This window comes from Sebastes umbrosus, chromosome 9, assembly GCF_015220745.1.
Source record: "Sebastes umbrosus isolate fSebUmb1 chromosome 9, fSebUmb1.pri, whole genome shotgun sequence".
NCBI classification, from domain to species: Eukaryota; Metazoa; Chordata; class Actinopteri; order Perciformes; family Sebastidae; genus Sebastes; species Sebastes umbrosus.
In genome coordinates, this window is record NC_051277.1 from 35,093,917 (window position 1) to 35,119,804 (window position 25,888).

Consider the following 25,888-nt stretch of genomic DNA (forward strand, 5'->3'; position numbering starts at 1 on the left):
GTGGTGCTAGAGAACACACACTAAAAATGCATTTTGTTGGTCTATATCAAGTGTAGATCACACAATGACATAACGCTGACTTCCTGTTGCCAGTAGGTGGTGCTATGACTATGAGTCAGTATTGCCATGTAGATGTCCTCAGGCCTGAACTGCTATGAAGTAGGTCAAGTTTGGGGCAGATTGGACAAAGTACAGTCGAGTTACAACAGTTTGTCATTTAATGGCGAAAACTCACGATTTGAACAACTTTTCATGGCAAAGGTCTTAAGATTGTACTGACCAAATCTGAAGTCAATCAGGTTTAATCTGTTGGTGAAGTTCGTTAAAGTACAGAGCCTGGAAATGGCCAAAAATATACAAAAAATTCACACAAAAATCGAAATTCCTGACATCCTATTGGGTTTAGAGCATGGCCCTAGGAGACTTTTTTTAAGTCTACATGTGATACATGTGCCTACCACACATGACACAACGTCATGTCCGGTTGCAGTGGGTGAGTGAGTGCGAGGGACGCTGAGGGCGCTGAACTCCTAAAGCAATATAACAAGAAGCCAATTGCCTCACCTGTTACACCTGAGAGAACCAGCATGGAAGCCGACGCTTCACAGTGGGGTAATCAACCTGAATTTGCTGCACTAATCCGCTCAATAATACGAGAGGAAATAAATGAAGCAATTGAGAAATTGCAGCCTCAACTGCATTTCTTAAAAGTCGGACTGAAGGAGTTCAAAGACAAACTAGTTGATGTCGAACTGGCGCTTTCGGGCACTCAAGAAAGAATGAATGAGGTGGATAAAGTTTGTAACGTGCTCCAAAGAGAAAACAAAGAACAGAGAAAAAACTGAAAGGTTGGAAAATTTCTGCCGCAGATTCAACATCAGAGTGTTTGGCCTCGACAAAGAGGCCAAACATTCCTACGGAATTCATGGCATCTTTCTTTGAAGAGGTGTTTAAAGATAAAAATCTTCCTTGCCAACCTGAAGTGGAAATCGCACACAGAGTGGGGCCTGCAACAAAATCGGGGCCAGGGCCGATAATTGTTAGAATGCAGAGATACTTGGCCAAAGACGCTATTTTACAAATAGCAAAGAAAGAGAGAGTGCTGCATTTCAGGGGGGTGAAAGTGAAAATCTTCCCAGATTTAACAACGGAAATGTCCAAAAGAAGAGCACAGTTCAAAGATATCAGGATGCAATTACATCAGGCAGAGATAAAACACGGTCTGATCCATCCAGCAACACTCATCATAACTTTTAATAGAGAGACAAAATATTTCCAGGATCATAGATCAGCGGAAACCTTCTTCAATTAAGAAATTAGACCAACACTGTCGGTCGGTAAAAGAGAGGTGAGGAGATACGCAATAAGAGAACTGCGACGGACCAGTAAGTAGTCAGCGGTAGTAATAAATAACTATAAAAATGAAAACGACTGCATATGAAAATGAACTGAATTGGACTAAATACCTCAAAAGAAGGACGAAGGTCAAAGAAACAATAAGTGGTCAGCAGTGGTAAGAAATAAATATAAAAATGAAAACGACTGCATGTGAAAATGAACTGAACTGAACTGAACTGGACTAAATGCCTCAAACTAGTAAAGAGCACACATATAATGAGGACATGGGTTATCGATAAATATAGATTGAACACGGTATAATAGAGTTTAAAAAGTTTGACTTAGAAATGTTGAAAGATGCCTCTGCATTTATAAAAGTACAATATTTAATTTCAAAACATAGTGGCCTCATTTTTCTTTGCTTTGTGGTATGTGAATTAAAATGTAGAACTTAAGTCTACATGTATATTTCATAAAGGCCAATGGGTTCTATTAAAAATTGTAACACATTATCTCAAAATGAAACCTTTAGTTGTACTGTATTTTGTGGCAAATTAAAAATGGTAGAGCACAAGTAGGCCTACTTAATACAGTTATGATGTTTTATGTTGTTTATACCAAAGAAGGGATTTTTGTTAAAAATTAAACAATACAACTCTAAATAATATTTAATTTAATTTTATAACAGCTTTAGAGTCACTGAGTTAAATAAGAAGAAATAAGAATAAAAAAAAAGGTGTTTAGCTTACTTAGGATTGCAATCAAGACAGCTAGAGTGGCAATACAACAAATGTATGTGTGAATTTGTGTATATGAATGTATGTATGTGTATATGTTTAAATGCAGTTACTAACTGTTATTGGTGTTGCTCCAATATTGAGTTTATCAAAAGAAAACAAAAAGAAAAGTCTTTGCTAAATGTCACATAAACTGCCCAAGAAAGGTCTTAAAATAGCCCATAAACATATATAGTATCAGGAATAAATTAGCTGAAGTAGCAGATGTACTATTATTAAATAATTTACACATATTGGCAGTATCAGAGACTCATTTAGAGTCTACATTTGAGGATACATCACTGATGATACATGGATATAATATTTTTAGAAAAGACAGGAATGAACATGAAGGAGGAGTTGCTTTCTATATTCAAAGTCATATACCTGTTAAACTTAGGCAGGATCTAATGACATCAGATATTGAAAGTACTCTAGCTACAAGTTTGTTTGAAACATCTTAAGCTGATATTATTAGGATGTTGTTACAGACCAAATCAAACATGATAGTAAACAATTATGGAATACTTTGAATTATCTATTGAGAGGAAATACTAAGTCCACCCCGTCTTATTTAGAAATTGGAGGAGAATTCCTTACTAAGCCAAAAGACATAGCAAATCATCTAAATAGTTATTTAATAACAAAGATAGATAAGTTAAAAAGCACTGCACAGCGAAATAATACAGATTTATCATATATATTAATAGATCATATTATTGAAGGCAAACAGTGTAGCTTTGAATTGAAGAAAGTGAGTGTTGCTAAAGTTGAATTAATGTTAATGACTTGTAAGGATAAACCGCCTGGGGTTGACGATCTATATAGCAAGCTGCTCAAGCCCATAGCTCTACTAATTGCTCTGATGATCACACATATTATTAATCAATGTTTCAATGAAAATGTATGTCCACAAGCATGGAAAATATCCAAAGTAGTTCCATTACCAAAAAATAAAAAGTTGCAGTTTTCTGAATCCAATAGTCGACCTATAAGTTTATTACCAATTTTGATTAAAGTAATGGAAAGAATTGTGTACGAACAGATTCAGTCTTATTTGACCAATAATAATTTAATCACCAATTTCCAACATGCATATAGAGAAAAATATTCGACAGCCACTGACTTGACTCAAATGGTTGATGACTGGTTTAAGGAAATAGAAGAGAGGGAAATTATAGGAGTAGCTTTGCTTGATTTTCAGCAGCTTTTGACATCATGGATCATGAGTTAATGTTGAAAAAATGTAAATGTTATGGTTTTTCTCAGTCTGCGTTATTGTGGCTAAATAGTTATTTGAGCGATAGAAGGCAAATGGTGTACTTTAATGGAAATTATTCAGATGTTAAACATGTGAAACATGAGGTGCCTCAGGGAAGTTGTCTTGGGCCACTTTTGTACACAATTTTTTACAAATGATCTTCCTTTATTATTACAAAAAGTACACATCTCGATGTATGCTGATGACTCCACAATATATTTAGCCGAAGCAACAATTAGTGCTTTAAATATAAATTTAGATCGGGGTTGAAGTTGGTTGTAGATTGGATCAACAGTAATTAACTTATTTTGAATGTGTCTAAAACAACCAGTGTTGTAATAGGAACAAACTATTCTTTATGTTCAAAACCAAAGCTTGACCTCAGTATAAATAACATGTTAATATAGCACTTCAAAATTTAGTAGAGGGCGCTAGCTCCCTTGGTACACCCAAACACAAAAACCATATCCGTTAGCACATTTCAGTACTTTTAATGAGTGTGCCAAGTTTCATTTGTTTTTAAGCAACCCTAACTCCTCAAAAAAAACTTCCTGTTTCATGGCTTACAATGCGTCGCCATGGCAACAGCATTCCACAGAAACTCAAAACCTTGCTGTCTGGCATCATGAAGGTCTTATAATTTTTGTGACCAAATTTGAAGTGGATCTGGTTAACCTGCTAAGAGTAGTACGCCAAAATATAGCAACTGTAACTTCCTGTTGCCACTAGGTGGCGTTATGAGTATGATTCAAAATTGGCCTATAGATGTCTTCAGGCCAGGACACTCATCAAATGGTTGAAATTTGGAAAAGATCTGAACAGCTGGAGTCGAGTTACAGCGGTTTGTTTGTTCATTACTACTCATCGAAATTCACCATGCCGCCACGGCGCCATTGTTTGATAAAAACTCATAATTTTCAACAGGAAGCATCATCAAGGTCTTAAGGCTTTTCTGACGTAATTTGAGGCAAATCTGATTAATTTGTGAGGCAGAGTACATCAATGTGAAAAAACTGCCAGCCCAAATTTGTGTGTGAATGTCGTCGGCAGGAACTTTTATCACGCATGAGAAATTTGTAGCAGATTGCAAAATGTACACCGAAGTTATGACAACTTTCTTTTTTTCGTGAAAGGCGCTTTTTGCCGCCACGCCACAGCAACATAGTTCCATAAAAACTGAAGCTTTGAAAAACTTTTCATCACAAAGGTTTTAAGATACCACACTGACCAAATTTGAAGTTGATTGGGTTAAATCTCTAGGAGGAGTTCGTTAAAGTACAGAAATGGTAAAAAAAAAATGGCCTAAATTCAAAAAGTCCAACTCCCTTTTGGGTTTACGGTATACCTCTGCATGGCTTTTTTTACATTTAAATTTTCATGTTATATATACATACCAAATGCCAATTTGCTACACTCGAAAAAAAGTTGAGTAGCCCAAGCACCTGGCTTTTTCACCAGTCCTGATACATGTGCCAAATTTGGTTAGTTTCTGAACACCTTTAGCCCCTCAAAAATTCATTTGCGTAAATAAATAATAAACGGAGCAATTTCAATAGGGCCTCGCCGACCCCATTTCGGTGCTTGGGCCCTAATAATTGTTCGAATTTCAGTAGGTCCTCGGACCGACGTTGTCGGTGCTCGGGCCCTAATATTCATTAGAATTTCCATAGGTCCTCGGACCGACGTTGTCGGCGCTCAGGCCCTAAAAACATAATTCAAAGCGGTAAACACCCACAAGATACAGCCAGCTGTCCTTTCTGCACTTGTCAGTTTAAACTGGGTTGCTTTTAGTCTGAATTATTACTTTAATTTTTTTCATCTTTGTGTAATATTATCATACAATCTGTGCACCGAGCTTTGATTGGTCATTAGGCGGTACTTTTATACGAGTTGATCTCTTATCTGGAACATACTCTGCTCTGGAACACGTTAGGTGTTCAGGGCATTACCCGGTAAGAAGTGAAACACTGTCGTAGGACAGAAAACCCTGAAGGTGTTAAACCTGAAATTACCTCGCTAACTCCAAATCCTGCTTCGTAGTACATGCCTCTGAAAGGTCTCTGTTAGGTTAGCTCTGTTCTTTCCATCAATAATAATAAATAATAATAACTTGGATTTATCTAGCGCCTTTCAAGAAACCCAAGGATGCTTAACAAAGACATAAAGACACAATAACGGACCATAGCAGTAGATAGAGGCCATAGGCCTCGGTGAAGAGGTGGGTTTTAAGAAGTCTTTTGAAGCTGTCCAGAGATGGGGCGTTGCGGAGCTCTATGGGGAGAGAGTTCCAGAGGGTTGGGGCTGTCACACTGAAAGCTCGGTCACCAAAAGTTTGCAGGTATGTGGGGGGGATGGAGAGCTGACCCGTGCCTGATGATCTCAGGTTCCGGGACTGTGTGTATGGGTGGAGGAGGTCAGATAGGTACTGAGGAGCCAGGGCATTGAGGGATTTGTAGGTGAGGAGGAGGATTTTGTAGGTGATGCAGGATTTGACCGGGAGGCAATGGAGGTGGATGAGGGTGGGGGTGATGTGCTGCCAGGGCTTTGTGCGAGTGAGAACCCTGGCAGCTGAGTTTTGCACATACTGGAGCCTGTCCAGGGCTTTGCTGGGAACCCCGGACAGAACTCCATTGCAGTAGTCCAAACGGGAGGTGACGAAGGCCTGGATGAGGGTTTCTGCCACGGAGTCAGAGAGTGATTGCCGGAGACGAGAGGTGTTTTTTAGATGGAAGAAAGCGGATTTGGTGATGAACTTGATGTGAGACTGGAATGACAGAGTTGGGTCCAGGATGACACCCAGGTTGCGGACTTCCGAGGATGGGGAGAAAGAACAGCCGTCAACGTCATGATGTAGATCTCCAACCTTCCGGAGCAGGGCCTTGGGAGCCACTACCATGAGCTCTGTTTTGTTGCTGTTGAGTTTTAGGAAGTAGATGACATCCAGATTTTTATTGCATGCAGGCAGTTTACAAGTGACTGTGGGGGGAGCTGGGTGGATGGTTTGGTGCTAAGATACAGTTGAGTGTTGTCAGCATATGAGTGAAAGCTGAGACCGTGGTGTCGGATGATCTGACCAAAGGGGAGCATGTAGATGGTGAAGAGGAGGGGTCCCAGCACAGAGCCCTGAGGTACACCATGGTTGACTGGGGCCGGGGTGGAACTGGAGTCTCTGATGTTGACAAACTGTTTTCTGTTTGTGAGGTAGGACTGAAACCAGGAGAGAGCTGAACCGGTGAGGCCAAGGTAGTCAGATAGGCGGGTGAGGAGGATGGTGTGAGAGACTGTGTCAAAGGCGGCTGAGAGGTCCAGGAGGATGAGGATGCTGATGTGACCAGAATCAGCAGCGATGAGAAGGTCATTCGTGACTTTGATGAGGGTGGTCTCCGTGCTGTGGTGTGGTCTGAAGCCAGATTGAAAGGTTTCATAGAGCTCATGGTTGGCCATATGTTGATGGAGTTGGGTGGCATCTGCTCTTTCCAGGATTTTGCTCAGGAAAGGAAGGTTGGAGATCGGTCGGTAGCTGTTGCAGTCATCCCGGTCCAGACCTGGCTTTTTGAGGATGGGAATGACTGAGGCTGTAGGGTACCAAACCAGATGCCAAGAAGGAGTTGATGATGTTCACCATAATGGGGCACAGGGCAGGTAAGCAAGCCTTTACCAAGGCTGTGGGCATGGGGTCCCGAGAACAGGTGGAGGCTTTGGCCTTAGTGACCAACTTGGCGACCTGAGGAGCACATACAGGGGAGAAGGAGGAGAAGGAGCACTGACTCAGGCGAACAGCCAAGGGAGCCACGCCCAGTTGCTGAGGTGTGTGTGGAGGGAGGAGGGCAGGCGCCAAGAGCTGCTGATGGATGGAGTCAATTTTATCCTGGAAAAAGTCCAGGAACTTAGAGCAGAGGTCGGGGGCACCTGAGGGGAGGGTGGGATCGAGGGGGCGAAGTATATTGGGCCTGTTGATGGTGGTGAACAGCATTCTGTGGTGGTTTTGTTGGTTGGCAATGAGGGTGGAGTAGTACTGTGTTTTGGCCTGTGAAAAAACTACTTTATAGGCCCTCACATGCTCTTTATAGGCCTCAAGGTGGACAGTGAGGCCAGATCTTTTGTAGAGCCTCTCCAGTTGATGGCTGGTGGTCTTTTGGGTGCGGAGTTCAATGGTGAACCAGGGGGCGAGAAGGGTGTAGGAGATAGTCCGGGTTTTGAGGGGGGCAAGGGAGTCAAGGCTGCCGGATATAGTGGCGTTGTAGTGGGCAACCAGCCCATCAGCAGAGGTGTCGTGAGGATCTGAGGCCAGATGGGTCACTATCAGGTTGTTCAGAGCTGGTGTACTCACTTTCTTGATGTTCCTGTATGAGATGGTACGTTTTGTGCGCTGCCTGGGCAGGGTGACAGGAACAGTGCAAAGAACAGTGAGATGGTCTGAAACGGCGAGGTCCAGGCACTGCAGATGGGAGGGAGTTGTGCCAGTGGAGCACACCAGATCCAGCATGTGGCCTTTAGTGTGTATTTATCAACATAAATAGTTTGTGACGACAGTGTCTACATTACTCGATTACCTGTGCGCTAGCATCACCATCGTTTTTTTAGATTTGTTTAAGGAGTTGGTCCGAAAGTCATGATTTTTATTTATTTATTTAATATTATAAAGATCTTTAAGTTAAGCATTATTTATTGATTTAGTCTTAAGTGGGAAATATTTAATTTGTTGCCAAATATAATTTGTCCTTTCAGACTCATTAAACATTTTAAGTTGTGAAAACCATCTTCACTCTACTATACAAATAAAAGCAAACAGACAATACAAGATATAAGTAAGCTGGTAGTGAGATGTTGGGAACAAACTGGAATGACAACTTGTTTACTGCACAAAACACATGTTCATTTATTTCCTTTACAAGATAATGGCACAACAGAACTCAAACTTAAAGGCAACTTAAGAATATACATAACTAAAAGAAAAATCGCTTTAAGGCACACGGCTTATCATAAAGTGTGGTGGCCCATGTCCTAGGACTTCATGTCCCCAAAGTTTACAGATAGTCATGCTCTTGCAGCTCCACAGGGTGCACACGTGGAGCGGAGAGCAGCCCTGCCAGTCGGTCTCGCTGGCCATGTCCGCATCGTTCCCCCCTCACAGGATGTGGTGGAACCGCACCAATGTCCCCAGCATCCTCGATGGGCTCAAGGATGTCCCCCGCTGTGAGGCAGATATTGTGGAGCACTGCACAGGCGGTGACGATGGAGGGGACAAAGGTGTGGTCCACCTCCAGAGCCCTGAAGAACAGCAATCTCCAACTTCTTCATCATACCAAAGGATAATGGAACGGGCCTTGGCATGATGCTGGTTGAAGCGGCTCTGCACCCTCCCTCACAGTGGTTCTCTATACGGGGTGATGATGGCCACAGGTCTTTCCATGCAGGGGTAGCCACCATCACCCAATATATAGTATCCTGCAGACAATGGGAAACCATAAATTAATATATTTATAGTAATTGATGAATATTTATGCATTGACAACTTATTTAGCCTCACCTGAGGGGGGGTACAGAGCCTCTTTGTAGATCCTGCTGTTCTTCAGGACTCTGGTGTCATGGACAGAGCCAGGATACCCCACAAATGTGTTAATGAAAAGGCCCTTCCCATCACATACTTCCTGCAATTGTATGGATGGGAAGAGCTTTCTGTTGAGGTAATCCTGGCAGGGATTACCCTAAATTACCCTAAATGTGGGTGCTGAATGGCAGTGATACCATTGAATGGAATTTTAAGGGGTCATTTGCAAGAACTGATCTGTTTTTATTTTCCTAAATTGTTTTTTGTGTGCAATCGAGGGAATATTAATCAAACTGGTCATGGGTTGTTTTGAAAATATATCTTGATGAAATTGGCTTATTCATTATAAAAGTCTTTTATCTGTTTTTGCAAATTAACTCTTCATTTATACACTTCTTTCGGTCTGCAATTAATGACAGAAATGTAAACACATGCAAATGTGTCAAACAGAGTCAACAGTTGGCGGTGGCTATCTTTTGTGAGTGAACATGGAACAGTTAACACGGCTGTCAGCGGATCCAGCTGTGCCACTGTCATCAGAAACGGACGTCGCTTCACGTGACGCTTCAGAGGAAACGACGTCTCATTTCTCTTAAAACGTATTTCCTTATTTCCTCTGTCTTCGCATGGTTTCCTTGCATCTCTCCATGCTTCTCCTGGTGGAAAGGAACCTGATCCTCCAGACCTGTCCTGTCAGTGTACCATGGTTTAGCGGAGGTTTTCAGTAAGCAGCAGGCCCTCTCTCTACCTCCCCACCGCCATTATGATGCGCTATCGAACTCCTCACAGGTGCCTCCCTTCCGTCCAGTCGCCTGTATAACTTGTCTTGTCCGGAGCAGGAGACAATGGAGAAGTACATTCGGGAGTCGGTAGCTGCAGGAATCATCAGACAATCATCTTCTCCAGTTGGAGCGGGTTTCTTTTTTGTGTCTAAAAAGGATGGATCCCTACGTCCCTGTATTGACTGCCGAGGACTCAACAGCATCACTGTGAGAAACAAATACCCGCTTCCACTCATCAATTCCGCATTCAAACCACTGCATGGCGCCACTGTCTTCTCCAAGCTTGATCTCAGGAACACCTACCATTTGGTTCGTATCTGCGAGGGGGAAGAATGGAAAACAGCGTTTAACACCCCTCTTGGTCACTTCGAGTACCTAGTCATGCCATTTGGACTCACTAACGCCCCCGCTGATTTCCAGGCCCTGGTGAATGACATCTTTCGAGATTACCTCAACCACTCTGTTTTTGTCTACCTGGATGACATTTTGATTTTTTCTTAATCTCTGGAGGAGCACACTCAACACATGCAGCAGGTTCTCCAGAGACTGTTGGAAAACAAGCTCTTTGTGAAGGCAGAAAAGTGCAAGTTCCACGTGGATTCAGTGGACTTTCTGGAATACATCATTGAGCAAGGGCAGGTGAAGACGGACCCAAGTAAAGTCCAAGCAGTGGCAGAGTGGCCCACTCCTTCAACCAGGAAACAGCTTTAACCCTCCTGTTGTCTTCGGGTCAAATTTGACACGTTTTCAAACTTCATTATATCATAAATATGGATGTCTTTCACCTAATTTCCCCCAAATTACATGGATGGTTCCCTTATGGTCTTTGCAAAAAACACACTGTCACACTGTCATTAAACATTTTTACTCCAATACTCCAAATAATTCATAATTTCTGCATTTTTTCCTAAAAAATTAGGTTTAATTTCATTTAAATTAGGTTTATTGACCATGAATTTAAAAAAAAAAGTGTAAAACTTGTGGTAATGAGTTGGAATGAAGTTGGCCAAAAAGGTGTAATACAGAATTGGGTGATAATTTATAATGTATGCTTTAAAAACAGTCAAACCAGACCAGGTCAATTTTGACCCAGGAAGACAAAAGTTGCATGGTCGACGGGAAGACAACAGGAGGGTTAACGGTTCCTAGGATTCGCTAACTTTTACAGAAGGTTTATCAGAGACTATAGTCGAGTGGCTGCTCCTCTCTCTCGCTTCACCTCTACCACCACGCTTTTTGCATGGACTCCTGAGGCTGCTTTCGCGGAGTTAAAGAGGCGCTTCACTTCAGCACCTGTTCTCATTCATCCTGACACAGCTCTTCAGTTCATTGTGGAAGTCGATGCATCGGATACAGGAGTTGGAGCGTTGCTTTCACAGCGGTCAGTGTCTGATCACAAGATGCATCCTTGTGCTTTTTTCTCCCAAAGACTGTTACCTGCGGAGCGAAATTACGATGTTGGGAACAGAGAGTTGCTGGTGGTGAAACTGGCATTGGAGGAGTGGAGGCATTTGCTGGAGGGGGCAGAGCATCCATTCATCGTTTGGACCGACCACAAAAACTTGGCTTACATACAGACCGCTAAAAGACTTAACTCTCGCCAAGCCCGCTGGGCATTGTTTTTCGGAAGATTCAACTTTACTTTAACTTACCGTCCTGGTGCTAGGAACCTGAAGCCCAATGCTCTGTCCAGGCAAGCCGATTCTGACCACAGTTCACTTGTTCCGGATCCCATTCTGTCCCCAACCTGCATTGTTGTTGCCCTCACGTGGGAGATTGAGAGCCTGGTGAGAGATGCTCAGAAGGAGCAACCGGATCCTGGTAACAATCCAGCCCATTATTCGTCCCAGACTCCGTTTGCTCGCAGGTACTCTCATGGATTCACACTTCACGCTTCACTGGTCATCCAGGCATCAATCGCACTCTGACGCTGTTGCAACAGCACTTCTGGTGGCCATCAATGAAGGAGGATGCTTTTGTGCTTGCTTGTGAGATCTGTGCCCGCAGCAAGTCCTCTCATCAGCCTCCCACGGGGTTACTGCGGCCTCTTCCAGTCCCTGGTCGGCCCTGGAGCCACATTGGGCTTGATTTTGTTACCGGTCTCCCTGTGTCTCTACTACCATACTTACCATTTTTGACAGATTCTCTAAAGCCGTGCATTTTGTGCCTCTGCCCAAACTCCCCATAGCATCTGAAACAGCGGATCTCCTGGTACAGAATGTGGTTCGGCTTCATGGAATACCCACGGATATAGTTTCGGACAGAGGACCACAGTTCACGTCGCAGGTATGGAAGGCTTTCTGTCGTGCTTTGGGAGCATCTGTTAGTCTTTCCTCTGGTTATCATCCTCAGACTAATGGACAGACGGAGCAGGCAAACCAGGACCTTGGAGCTGCACTCCGCAGTGTGACCTCCAGGAATCCCTCTTCTTGGAGCAAACATCTACCATGGATGGAGTATGCTCACAACTGTTTGTCGAGTGCAGCCACAGGGATGTCGCCATTGGAATGCTCTCTGGGATACCAATCTCTGCTGTTTCCGTCCCAAGAAGAGGAGATTGCGGTTCCATCCGTTCAGGCCCACCTTTGCCGCTGTCGAAGGATCTGGAAGGATACCCGATCCGCTCTTCTCCGTTCCACCGAGCGCAACCAGCGCCTTGCGGATCGTCATCGGACCCCTGCACCTCTGTTTCAATCAGGTCAGAAAGTTTGGCTTTCTTCAAAAGATATCCCATTACAAACTGAATCCAAGAAGTTAATTCAATTAAATTCAATTTATTTTTATATAGCGTCAAATCACAACAGAAGTTATCTCAAGACGCTTTATATATAAAGCAGGTCTTAGACCGTACACCATAGTTTAGAGACCCAACAAGATCCACCAAGCGCGCTGTGGCCAGGAAAAACTCCCCGTTTAGTGGGAAGAAATCTGAAGCCGAACCGGACTCTGGGTGGGCAGCCATCTGCCGAGACCGGCTGGGGGAAGAGAGAGAGAGCGAGAGCGAGAGTGAGAGAGAGAGAGAAGCAACCAAAATAATAGCACTAAGCTGTAATAACTAATACAAGTAGGACTAATAACACAAAACCAATAGTAGTGGATGTAAAAGAGTGATAATACAACTATCGGAATTGATATCATTGGGTCGTCCTCAGACAGGGTTTCAAGCGGAGCTTCCAGCTATCTCAGTCCACTATACATCTGGCTAGCTCGCCAGCACTGTCCAGCATCTCTCCTCAGTACGTCCATGTATGTTGGTGTGGGACGTCCCTGTGATCGATGCCCGTGCGTTGGTTCCCGAAGCACCAGCATGCTTGCTGGGAGTTCTTGATGTCTTTGGCAGTGACCGAGAAGTCTCATTCTCCAGGCTGCCACTTTGTCACTAAACCTTGGTAGTCCCTCGTGAGCCTTGGTAGTCCCTCGTACAGACGGAATTAATTAATGATGGTAGCAGTTGGTGTCAAGCAGGCAGCAGACGCGGCAGCAGATGCAGCCACAATCCAGGTGACATTCAGATCCAGGTGAAACCCCGCTCCAAGTGTACCCCGGCTCCAGGTATAACCTCGCTCCATGTGTAACCCCGCTCCATGGTTACCTGCGAGACAAGAAAGCACAAGGACTCCGGGAAGAAATTAAGTTAGTAACAATGAATAGGACATGAATATATACAGAAGGAGAGAGGAGCTCAGTGTGTCATAGGAAGTCCCCCGGCAGTCTAGGCCTATAGCAGCTTAACTAAGGGCTGGTCAAAGACAGCCCTAACTATAAGTGTTATCAAAGAGGAAAGTCTTTTGCCTACTCTTAAATGTGGAGAGGGTGTCTGTGAGCGCAGTGCTAACACCCCGATACATTGGACCATATGTATATGAGGGGAGGGGGGGGGTTAATGTCATGATTCCACTCATGACCTCAGCCTTCCTAGCGTGTCTCTTCCCTTTTTCCCTATGTGCCCAGTTCCCTGTCAGTCTTGTGTGGGCGTGTCTAGCAGTATGAGTGGGTGTGTGAGTTTTCTCCCGGGCAGTCTCTCTCTCCCGCACTGATGTAATCAACGCACCTGATCAACCTGCGCAGCTGCAGTTCATCCATTCATCCACCTCAGCTGAAATACCCCGGACCTCCAGACGTTCAGCGCCAGATCGTTGACTCAACCCAAGTGGTAGTTTCGCCTCGGCCTCTTAGTTTGTTCTTGCTAGAAATCTTGTTCATAGTCTTTTTGATCTCGTTCATGCCTCTAATGTTTGTTCTCCTGTGCCTAGGATCACCGCCTGCCTGCCTGCCTGCCTGCCTGCCTGCTCAGGCCCGCCTCGTCACTTATTCATTCATTCTGCCAAATATTCCTGCTTTTTGGCAATAAAGCCTTTTTGTTCCAACTGCCACCATCGTCTGTGTCTGCATTTGGGTCCAAAACTACACTGATCGTAACACTTTTATCATTTCACAACGACAAACGTAGGCATTTATAATTCATATAAACAGGCAATATGCCATTAAAAGAAATATGAAGCACTTTAGTTTATTTCACCTGTGTTTACAGTAAACATTCATGATAAAGGCCAGGCTTACGTAGACTTGTCTATCCCTGGCTGTATTGGATTTTACAAAATCAGGCAGCAGTTTAAAGGCAGTTTTTTGCCAACAGATATCTGTTTCTGACATGTAGCCTAAATATGTGTTTATTCTGTACTTTATATGTAAATGAATAGTACTGAGAAATGCACTTGTGTAATATGCTGCCCCTGAAGAACCAGATGTCCCCATACTTTTGTTGCTCTCAATACATTTTTCCATAAACCCTGGCTTGTCCCTCGAAGGTCTGGGTATCATCGGATAATCCGTAATTCGTTTGGAATTCAAAAACGAAAAACGTCCGTTTTGTCGTTTTTGGTTTCTGAATCAAAAAAACGAAAAACAAATCCAACCCGGGCCGGGTACTCAAAGTTCTATCAGTTTATCTCTTATTTCATATCAATTCATAAAAGTCAAAGTTCTTTTTTCTTTTTTCCTCCTCCTCCTCCTCCTCCTCCTCCTCGCCCCCCCCCTCCCTCTCTGTCATTGCTGTCCCCGTCTGATGACGTAGCCAGGTCGCTGTTTAGCATGGCGGCTATCTGCTAATTGAAAGAACAATGTGGGTTTTATAGCTGCAAGAACAGTCATAGTTTTGCGAAAAAAGTCCGAAGATATTTCTTTCAGAATGAACAATAGAACATCGTATTTTTATGACCCAGACGTGGGCAACTTTCATTATGGTGAGTTTGGTTATCGGAGCGAACCGGCCTACACAGGGGAATGGTGCTAATGCAAGCTGGCTACATGCTACATGCTAATCACTTCAGAGATGGGCTCAAATCTTTAATTTGAAGCATTTCACGCGCTCTTTGTGCATGTGGACGTCTGTTGGGCATGTTTTTACCATAGCACAATTTCCTATTTATCGCTACATTTTGTACAAATGTCAATGCATCTGGTTAGCTTAGCTAGCTAGCGTCAGCTACTTGTTCTCTGTATAGTCATTTATTATATATAATATTAAATGTTCTTATCTGTATTGTCATTTATTATATATATTATTAAATGTTCCGGTAGACAGTTTGCACATGAGCTGTCTTGGTAGTTCCCACAGTAACTTTAACGCTTTACAATGGTCCGTTCATAGTAATTGCAGGTTGCCTACCATTAAAGGAGCATTGCTTGTAACGTCAGACAGATGAAGTGAAATCAAAGAAGATCGCACCTTATTATAATAATATCGAATAACACCTTGTGTTATCTCCGACAGTATGCACCGCGACGACACTTGCTTTGGAACTTCAAACTGAAATGCTCATAGGATAAACAATATAGAAAACATCAGACCTGAAGAATATTTCAAAGAAGTCAACAGCATACACACACGACATACTTTCTGCTGTTCTTGCACATTCACTTGATATTGATTCTTTTTAAAGAGAGAACGTATCTTATAGTCGTATAACTGCACACTATCCATAAAAATAGCCTGAAATGTAGATGCTTTGTGCATTTTAATTTTGTTGTAGTCAGTGGTGGAAGAAGTATTCAGAGCTTTTACTTAAGTAAAAGTACTAATACCACAGTTTAGAAATGCTCTGTTACAAATAAAATTCCTGCAATCAAAATCTTACTTAAGTAAAAGTACAAAAGTATTAGCATCAAAATATACTTAAAGTATTAAAGTAAAAGTACTTGTTGGGCAGAATTGTCCCTTTCAGGGAGTTTGGATTATTATATATCATATTATCTGAATATCATTACTGATGCTTTTTAGCATCATGCTTTAAGCAGCTGCTTTAAGCAGCATTTTAATGTGACAGCTGGTGGAGGTTGAGCAGATTTAAACTATTTTATGAACTGTTGGATAGTAGTACAGTATCATATTTTATAAACTAATCACATTTGTTTGTAAAATATGAATCTGTCAGAAAGGTATCAGATAAATGTGTTGGAGTAAAAATCTGAGATGTAGAAGTAGTTGAACAAGAGAATGCTCAAGTCAAGTACAAGTATCTTAAATTGTACTTAAGTATAGTACTTGAGTAAATGTACTTACTTACTTTCCACCACTGGTCGTAATCCTATTTGTTATAAGTGTAACAAATACAACCATGTCGTTCTGTCAGTAGTGATTTAACCATTATTAGTCTGCTTAGTGTATATATGAAATCCAGATGACTTATTTCAATATTTGGTGTCATGGAAGTCACTCTAATACACTCTGAATGCATTAGTGAATTATCTGTACTATAATATTGAAACTGTATGTCTCTGCCAGGTGCCGGCCACCCCATGAAGCCTCACCGTCTGTCTCTGACTCACAGTCTGGTGTTGCATTATGGACTCTACAAGAAAATGATGGTGAGCAGTACAGAGAGATGGTGTTACAGATTCAGACTAGGGTTGCACAATTAATCAAAATTTTATTGAAATTGCTATATGACCTACTGCATTTCAAATCGCAGGAAGCAGAATATTTGTTAAAGTTGAAATGTGAGTCAAAATACCATTTTGAAGTAAATATTGTCATACTGCAGAGATGTCCTGGTCTACACATCATATTCTACAGACTTAAGAAAACATCTTTGTTTGGTACAGATCCCTGCAAAATTCACACCATAATCATTTTAATATGTTTTTTAATGAAAATGAGAATAATGATGTAAACAATATTATTCCCTCTAATATTGCAAATCATATCGCAATTGCAATATCAGTCAAAAATAATTGCAATTAGATTCGGGATGCACCGATACCGGATCGGATATTGGGTCGATACTGACTCAAATAGCTGGATCGGGTATCGGTGACAATGGAATCGTCCTGTTTAATTCAATTCTTTATGTATACACTATATACTGTATATTATATACTGGAATTTGAATTCCTGTTTAAGTTGTGACCAATTTGTTGCTGTAATAAAAAGGTTTATACTTGAATTGTAATTCCGGTTCATTTTGAGGATTTTTTACCAAGTTACTGTTATATGATTTGGATTCAAGCCCTTTATTGTCATTGTGTAGTACAACAAAATTAGATTGTGACAGTCCCATAGGTGCTAATGAAAAGATAATACAATAAAAAAAGAGAATACAATATAAATATAAAAAATATATAAGATAATACAAAATAAAATACAATATGTATATTGGTGAGATTCAATTCAATTTATTTTGATATAGCGTCAAACCATAACAGAAGTTATCTCGAGACACTTTATATATGGAACAGGTCTTCGACCGTACACCATAGATGACATATCCATGTAAAATTTATTATTTTAATAATACATAAGAATTCAGTAAATTTACATCTACCTTTTTATTTGTTACATTTTGTTTTACAGAGTTAGGAAAGCAATATTTAAAGGTCACCTATTATGCAAAATGCACTTCTCCATGTCTTTTAAACATCAATATCTGTCCCCAGTGTGTCTACAGGCCACCATAGTATCATAAAAGACCATCCTCTCTCTTTTTCTCCTGCTCCGTTTGTCCGGAAATGGGTGTAGAAAATCAATTCGCTTTTTTTCCTTCTCTTCTGACGTCATTAGAGAATTGCAAGCCATGTAAGGGTTTCCTGGTCGAACCAGAGAGAACCTTCAGTAGCTGACCCCGCCCCACAGTGCGTCACTGTCTCTCCTCCTCAACCGAACTTGAGCAACGTAGCTCCTACTGTTAGTCTGCAAGAACCAGCAGAACAGGCTTCATGTACTCCCATCATCTAAATATAACATGTTCTTTCACAAAGGCTTTATGTAATTACAATGTTTAAATAGCTGATATTTATATATTATATATATTTGATGTCATGCATGTAGAAGAGTACAGGTAGTAGTGACTGTAATCAACACAACACATTTCTGTTTCACAGTCAAACTTTATTTGAGTAGACAGATGACAATATTAATTATTCACAGCATTTGTAATCATCTCACCTGTTAGTTAGTTATGTGACATGGTACAGGAGAAAGTCTTCAGCTCTGGTAAACTACAGTAAACTAAGCTCCGGTGGTCTGTAGTCATGATAACACAGAGACAGCTTCTACTGTAAATAATATACCATTACTCTGATCTTCCATACATTTATCAGGTGTCTTTTACCAGAAATAATGAACTAGCTACATGCTAACGGGTTAGCTCTGTATCTCCCATCTGCTCACAGCTATCTGCTCTCAGCTATCTGCTCTCCTCTGGGATGATTCTGTCGGTCATTTCTCACAGATGGATCTGTAAAGACACACGTAAAACAGAGTGTGTGTTTACGGTTTACAGAGTTGATGCATAAGGTAAACACTGAGCTAACTAACAGAGCTATAAATAGCATTATTTACCTGAGAAAAACTGTCAGGAAAACCTGGTATCTGGACCGCAGATGTTCATCATGTGTCGCCGATTTCTGATCAGATTCCTCCGGTAACGTGCGCTGGGTGAAGTTTCTGGTTTATAAACTTTAAAGTAGTTTATTTTACTCTTCTGCTTCTCTCTCCTTGCACTCAGACTGTGAGCACTGTGACGCTGTGATGCTGTGTTGTTGAGGACGTTTGATTGACAGAAAACGCTGACCAATCAGAGCAGAGTGGGAGGAGACAGGCTTTGAATCAGGCAGACAGAGGCTGAATTAGGCTCTGAGGCAGGTAGACTCAGGCTGCAGTATGAGAAGAATAAAGGTTTTTTTGAACATTGCAGCATGTAAAAATGTTCTAGTGCAACATTAAAGTACATCTATGAACCTGGAAATGAGCATAATATGAGACCTTTAAGTCCAGCCTGATGTTGCCTTACACATAAAAGAAGGATCCAGTCACTTCCACACAGTGAGACATACAACTTATTAATTAAACATCGGTATCGGATCGTACTCGGTATTGGCCGATACCCAAAGCCCAGGTATCGCTATCGGGACCGAAAAAGTCAGATCGGTGCGTCCCTAAATTAGATATTCTTTTCAAAATCTTTTAGCCCTAATTCAGACCCTGCTGATGCCTTTCTCATTGAAATAACATTTGCTCACTCTTTTGATTCAAAATGGAAAACACTAAAATCAGGATTGTAAACTAACACAAAATGTCATACTGTACTTTATCAAATTTGCTTTTTTATTTAGGTGTTCAAACCATACAAAGCGTCTCAGCACGACATGTGTCGGTTCCACTCTGAAGACTACATAGACTTCCTACAGAAGGTCAGCCCCAATAACATGCAGGGCTTCACTAAGAGCCTCAACACATTCAATGTTGGAGATGACTGGTGAGTACATGTCTTTTCATAAAAATGGTTTGTTTTAGAATTTTTTATGCCTGTATTTTTCATGCCTGTAAAATTGTAACTCTCTGTGAGAATCAGAAATTGCTTGTTAACAGTGACACCAGTGTCCGTTAAGTCAGCGACAGTCAGCGTCCTGTTGCTCGCGCTCACGCTTGAGCTTGCACTATGTAGATGCGAACAAGCATTGGTGAAAACAGTGAGGCGACACACGAGACTGTGACCGACAGCTAAAACCACAATATCACTATGTAATAATTCACATGCTTAGCAGTAATTTAAGCTTACCTGTTCAATAGGAAGTTTGGCAGCTCGGGGTCCGTTTTTATACCCAAAACCAAACGAGGTTCCTCCATGAACCAAAGGCCTGGCCATGTCGATCTTAGTGTTCCCCCCGAGGATGGTCACATGTCTGTATTGCAAGACTGTTTTATATCTAGTGAAGCCCCACTAGATATAACTCTTTTTTTTTGTGTTTCCGTGGAGTTTGTGTTGGAGTCAGAGTTGTGGTGGGGGCTATTCAAAATCCCCATGGTTTCATAGTCATGAAATATCAGGTCTTATTTGTCTCATTTCCTTTGTAACCAGGACATTTTGATATCTCGAAATTTTCAAGCAGAACTTGGTTGAAACAAAACCCATGTAACTTTTCCTATGTGTTTAAATTTCAAAACACAAAATAGTTATGAGTATTTCTACCTTGAATGGCTAGCGGTCATATTGACCGTATGCAATAGCACTGTTTCCCACATAGACGCCCAGGTATAAGATAGAGAGAGAGAGAGAAAGAACTAAAGTGTAGATGTGATGAAAACCTTTCATTGATCACGAAACTCATTGTTACTGCACAGTTCTCTGGTTTATAGTGAAGTGTATGAACTACACTGCAGACTGGCGTCTCTGAACGGGCCCAGCACGGGTTGAATGCCCATCGGGCCCATCGATGTATGAAATGTCTCCTCACTGCGTTGCATTTTTATAAACATAAAATAATCTGGTCATGGGTCACATCTCTCGACCGTGTCCCGGCGCCGTCTTGTTCTCTCCTCCTCTTCTTGCCTTTCTCTTAGGCTGCCTTATAGCACTGAATATCCACTTTTTCTTTTTTTACTGTGACAGGGAAACGGTACCAGCGGAAACACTGGGTGTTTGAATTACTCTTACTGTGTATTAGGGGTGGAGCGGTTCACAAAATTCACGGTTGGGTTCATATCACGGTTTTGGGGTCACGGTTTTGGGTTCGGTTCGGTACATTTATGGTACAGCGAGGAGGCCATGTTCTGATTTCAACATGCTTTTCATTTATTTTGCAAAAATAAGTTAACAAATGGCCATGCCAGTTTTTCCTCTCCAAAATTTAGCGTACTTTTGAAGTGTTATTTATCATCCTTCCTGAAAAGCTAGCATGGCATGGTTGGGATCAAGGGATTCATTAGGATTTTTAGTTTCATATCATTCCAATATCCTTCCTCTAGCTTTAAAACCCGCCTGCTAACCTCTGAAAAACATAATGGCGGCCGTCGGATTTTGAAGAAGGTAATAATGAATAGCTGTTCTAGAGTCATTAGTGCAAACAAAAAATGCAGCTTTGTTATTTTCATATAAATATGATGTAATTGTAGACTAAGGCCATCAACATAAATTGAAGCATAAGCTCAACACAAGCAGAACTATACTTAAAAAAAAGAACAGTTTAACATATGTCTCAATTCCCTGATTATCAGCTCTTAATGAAAGATTAGTTTTTCCACTCACAAAGTGCAGTATTTGGAGGAATACGGTTGGATTGGTGCCACCGTGTTATTTAAAAATAATGAATAAATATAAAACACATGACAGGGATTGTGCTGATGGAATTACTGTGTTGCTTAAGTGTCGGCGTGAGAGAATATTATAGCACAAGTAACGTTACGTTAATCATACGCTTATATCCAGCGTCCTCCATGACTGCATAAGGCAGCATATCTTTCACTATAAACCTCCCCGATGCTGTAGTTGTGTTTTTACCCCGTCTGGGTCTGCATGTAGAGGCTGTTTAAATACTGCGGGGAGGAGCTGCTCTTTCCTACCCGAAGTGTTGCCGCCAGCATAACTCACACGTGTTGCACAGTGCTCACACAGTCGCCGTTTTATCCATCATTTTTGTTCCGTCATTTCCATGGTAACACTAAATCCGTAATGCTCCCATACAGCAGAGCCAAACGATGCTGGTGGATCCTCTAACTGGACTTTATCTTGTCCCCTCGCCATTTCCTAAACTGACTGACAGCCGCACTCTTCACTTCATCCGTGAAGGAGGCTGGGTCACGCTTCATCAACACATGCGCAGTAAAATCTGGTCTGCACTCCCCGAAATTGAGCCAATAGCAACGCACGACCGCAGCTTCAGTTACACTGCGCATGTGTTAAACCCCGTACATCAAGCCCATGTCCGCCCGTGTCCCAGCCTCCTTCAATAGGCCTTGATTTCTAGTGTGACAATGTACGGGAGCTGAACTCTACATGAAAAAATACACAATCGGCCTCATAACTTATTTCAAATGAACCGAACAATTCATACACGTCCGAACCATGACTAGAGAACCGTGACTAGAGAACCGTGACTAGCGAACCGAACGGTTCAGATTTTTTAACTGAACCGTTCCATCCCTACTGTGTATATTTCTGTGACATTCAGTGGTGTTTTATTGCAACTTTATCAATAACTGCTGTCTTCCGTTCAACACACAGCTCCGCTCGCTCTCCGGAGAAGCTTTGACAATACTAGCCTTCAGTGTTGATAGGCTATTACTCGTGATGTGTAACCAATCAGATAGTGCTGTGGGCGGGACATTGAGTATGACTAGAGAGCGATGACTACAGACAGAGAGAGGCAGCTGCATCAGACCCAAAGTAGAGCATATTTTAATAATAACATTCATCAGCAATCGGATAAAAAAAAGTCAATTTTTCCCCCAATTTTGTGTCCTGATGTTTATTATTACCTATCCTAGCATTACAGATCCATTTATTCTTAGATTATATGTTGATTATTAAAATTATTTGAGAATAATGTATGAACCGCTCTGACCGATATGGCCATTCTAGTAGTTATAGAATTCCGGTAGTTTAGAGTGTTAGATGCATGATTCTCCACCTCATAAGCAGATTGTAGATCACTGTTTTTCGAAGTCTGACTAAACCATAACTAAAACATGTTGTGCTTGTGTGTTTTTGTTTCAGTCCTGTGTTTCCAGGTCTTTTCGAGTTTTGCTCGAGATACACAGGAGCCTCCTTACAGGGAGCAACACAGCTCAACCACAAGGTAAGACACACATGCAAACACGCACCTACCCAACTGAAGTCAGTATTCCCACAGTGGATATCAGTAGTCTGTGCCATTTAGGCAGTTCCCTTGTCACAAGCATCACAGGCACTGAGTTAATGCATATTATTATTTCAGGTGCAGCCAGGCTAACTTCCTGTTCTGCTCTGAGGCTACTGCTGAGCTGGTGATGATTATAGATGAACATGTGTGTAGCAGATGATGCATTAATCACTGGACATCACTCAGACAGTATTAACACTTTGTTTAACTGCAACACAACTGCTGCACTACTGATAGTCTGGTCAGGACCACAAACTCATGGCGATTGTGTGACCTTTTCCACTCCACTCCTCTTTACAATAGACCCATTTTTGTCTTTTTAGGGAGAGAGACGGGGGTCTTTAGGTGGAGATAGCAGGTCAGCAGTAGATGCCACATAGAAGTGGTGTACATCATCTGAAAGCTGGAAACCTGAAGATTAATTTGAGATGCCGCTAAGCACTGTCTGACAAGTTGTTCTAGTCATAAATTAGAGATTAATTAATTAAAATAAATTGTGAAAGGGTATAAGGGTTTAGAACATTATGATAGAAGTATATGATGGCCATTCCCATGCTCTATTATGTCTCATAAATTGTTGCAGAGATCTTTGGGTCGATGCCGTTTTTTACACAGATTTGGTGCTAATTTTAACCATTTCTTACCACTTCGAGAATTGATAAAAAAATTATCAATAAACCCTCCAAAATACCACATTAAGACACCAACCAAGACCTTGAGAAACACCATAGAAAAAGTCATGCTGTGATTTGGTTTCAAAAATGTTTGTCATTTGGAGATTTCTGCAAGAATTGCATTTTTCGGCAATTGAATGGCGAGCACTTTGGTTCTGGAAACTGCTCAGAAACCCCCTTATTGTCAGGATACCTAGGAAAGCCATCCATCCTCTGAATGCTCTAGGTCTCTAGTTTGATCCATCCATCCTTTGAATGCTCTAGGTCTCTAGTCTGATTCATCCTCTGAATGCTCTAGGTCTCTAGTTTGATCCATCCATCCTCTGAATGCGAGGTCTCTATTTTGTTGTTGTAAAGTTTCTCAAGACTGTGGTTATCCACAGGTCATTTTTTACGATGAGATCAAGTTTGAAAAAAATGGTCTCACTACAATGAAATGTCTCCTCTGGGGACTAATATCATCACACATGAGTACAGTTGGGCTCATCGGATCCACAAGAGTCTCAGCTTTACAGTCATACCCAATTTATGTAATTCAACACTGTTTAGGGACCCCAGTATGCAGAAATATTCAAACACACCATTTTAACAGGCGAAAATAACACATTTGTACTGCATTCAAAAAACTGCATGTGATTATCATAAAGTGGGCATGTCTGTAAAGGGGATACTCGTGGGTACGCATAGAACTCATTTTCATTCCGATGTCTTGAGGTCAGATGTCAAGGGACAGCTTTGAAAATCGCCATGGCAGTTTTTCCTCACCAAAATTTTGCATAACCTCGTAGCGTTATTTTAGCGTTCTTCCCGACATGCAGGAATGACATGGCTGGTACCAGCGGATTCCTTAGGTTTTCTAGTTTCAAAACTGAGCCTGCTAACTAACCCTCTGAAAAAAGTAAAGTCTGCGCCCTCAAGGTGTGGAAGAGCTTAATTGATAGTGATTTTACTTTGTTTCCCAGATCTGTGACATTGCCATCAACTGGGCCGGAGGTTTGCATCATGCCAAGAAATTTGAGGTCTGAACAAAGTGCTGTATATTGTTGTCATTACTTTCTGCTACGCTCATTACATTTAGCTGTAAATGGTTAAAGGAATAAAATGCTCTTTCTGTGTTTGCAGGCGTCTGGGTTTTGTTACGTCAATGACATCGTCATCAGTATACTGGAGCTACTCAAGTAAGAGGATACTCCTCTAAATAACATTCATCAAGTGTTTGCTGTGTCCATTTCTCTCTTTACAACTGTGTGCGTGTGTGTGGTGTGTTACAGATACCATCCTAGGGTTCTGTACATAGACATAGACATTCACCATGGTGACGGTGTACAGGAAGCCTTTTACCTGACTGACCGCGTCATGACTGTGTCCTTCCACAAATATGGGAACTACTTTTTTCCAGGAACAGGTACGAGCTACTTTAAGCATCTAACAAATGTTTTGTTGATCAAATACTTTGTTTAGATTGCAGTCTGGACATTTCTGCACATATTCTGAAAGTACTCTTCATCTGCATGGCAATTTTACTTTGGCTTATAATCACTACAAAGACAAATTTTAGATTCAGATTTATTTGTTCAGCCATTCTTTTGTTTTTTAAATATAGGACATCTAAAGACTAACTAGGATATAAAAACATGACGATATGCATCGTCAAGATGAAAAACTGAGTCGCGATATCAGGACATAATGGGTACTACGTACCTGCTGCTCTGCGAGGCCTTTGGAAGGAGGCTGAGTACGCGTCATATCTATAGGTACCTGGTGTGAAAATCTGGTCTGCTCTCGCCGAAATTGAACCAATCGTAACGCACGGCCGCAGCTTCAGTTACACTGAGCATGTGTTGTAACCCCAGAGCCATGTCCGCCCGTGACCCAGCCTCCTTTCCATAGGTCTTGCTTCTCTGTGTCGGAGCTCCACACACATCAACATAGACAGCGGAGGTCAGTGAACAGCTGATCAGAGAGGTACACTCGTTACTGTTAGTAAGTGCAATAAAACTTTGCAAGTATAAAGCCAAGATACGTTATTACACCTGTCGAACAAGCATAAACAAGATGAAACGGTTAAACATGTAGGAAAGCAACGTTTCAATCTGCTCTGTCTGCAGTCTGTCGTCCATCGCTGCTGTTTACACAAGCAGAGTGCGTTAGCTCGTCGGCTAACAGCTAACTGTAAACACGTGTAAGTTATCTAGTGGAGTTGTGAATGACTTTAGTTCCCTCTAGTAAGCTGTGTTTCAGTGTCCGGGGAGTTTATTGTGAAGGGAGGAACGGAAGACGTGTAGCGGTGATGCGCTGTTATTAACGAGGCTGCAGACTATGGAGGCTCCGTGGTATTAATTTATTATCTTCATAAAGTATAGGAGCAG

At 41.7% G+C, this 25,888-nt stretch overlaps 1 protein-coding gene across 1 annotated transcript in view; it reads left to right on the forward strand.

Annotated features, from left to right (window-relative positions):
* The first annotated feature begins 14,733 nt into the window (after positions 1-14,733).
* Positions 14,734-25,888, forward strand: part of hdac3 (histone deacetylase 3) — a 42,648-nt gene continuing 31,493 nt past the window's right edge. The window contains exons 1-7 of the mRNA XM_037780126.1: positions 14,734-14,951; positions 16,493-16,575; positions 19,321-19,463; positions 22,701-22,782; positions 24,482-24,538; positions 24,642-24,697; positions 24,791-24,924. Of these exons, the coding sequence (XP_037636054.1) occupies positions 14,897-14,951; positions 16,493-16,575; positions 19,321-19,463; positions 22,701-22,782; positions 24,482-24,538; positions 24,642-24,697; positions 24,791-24,924 (610 nt within the window). The 5' untranslated portion in view covers positions 14,734-14,896. The remainder of the gene's footprint in view (positions 14,952-16,492; positions 16,576-19,320; positions 19,464-22,700; positions 22,783-24,481; positions 24,539-24,641; positions 24,698-24,790; positions 24,925-25,888) is intronic.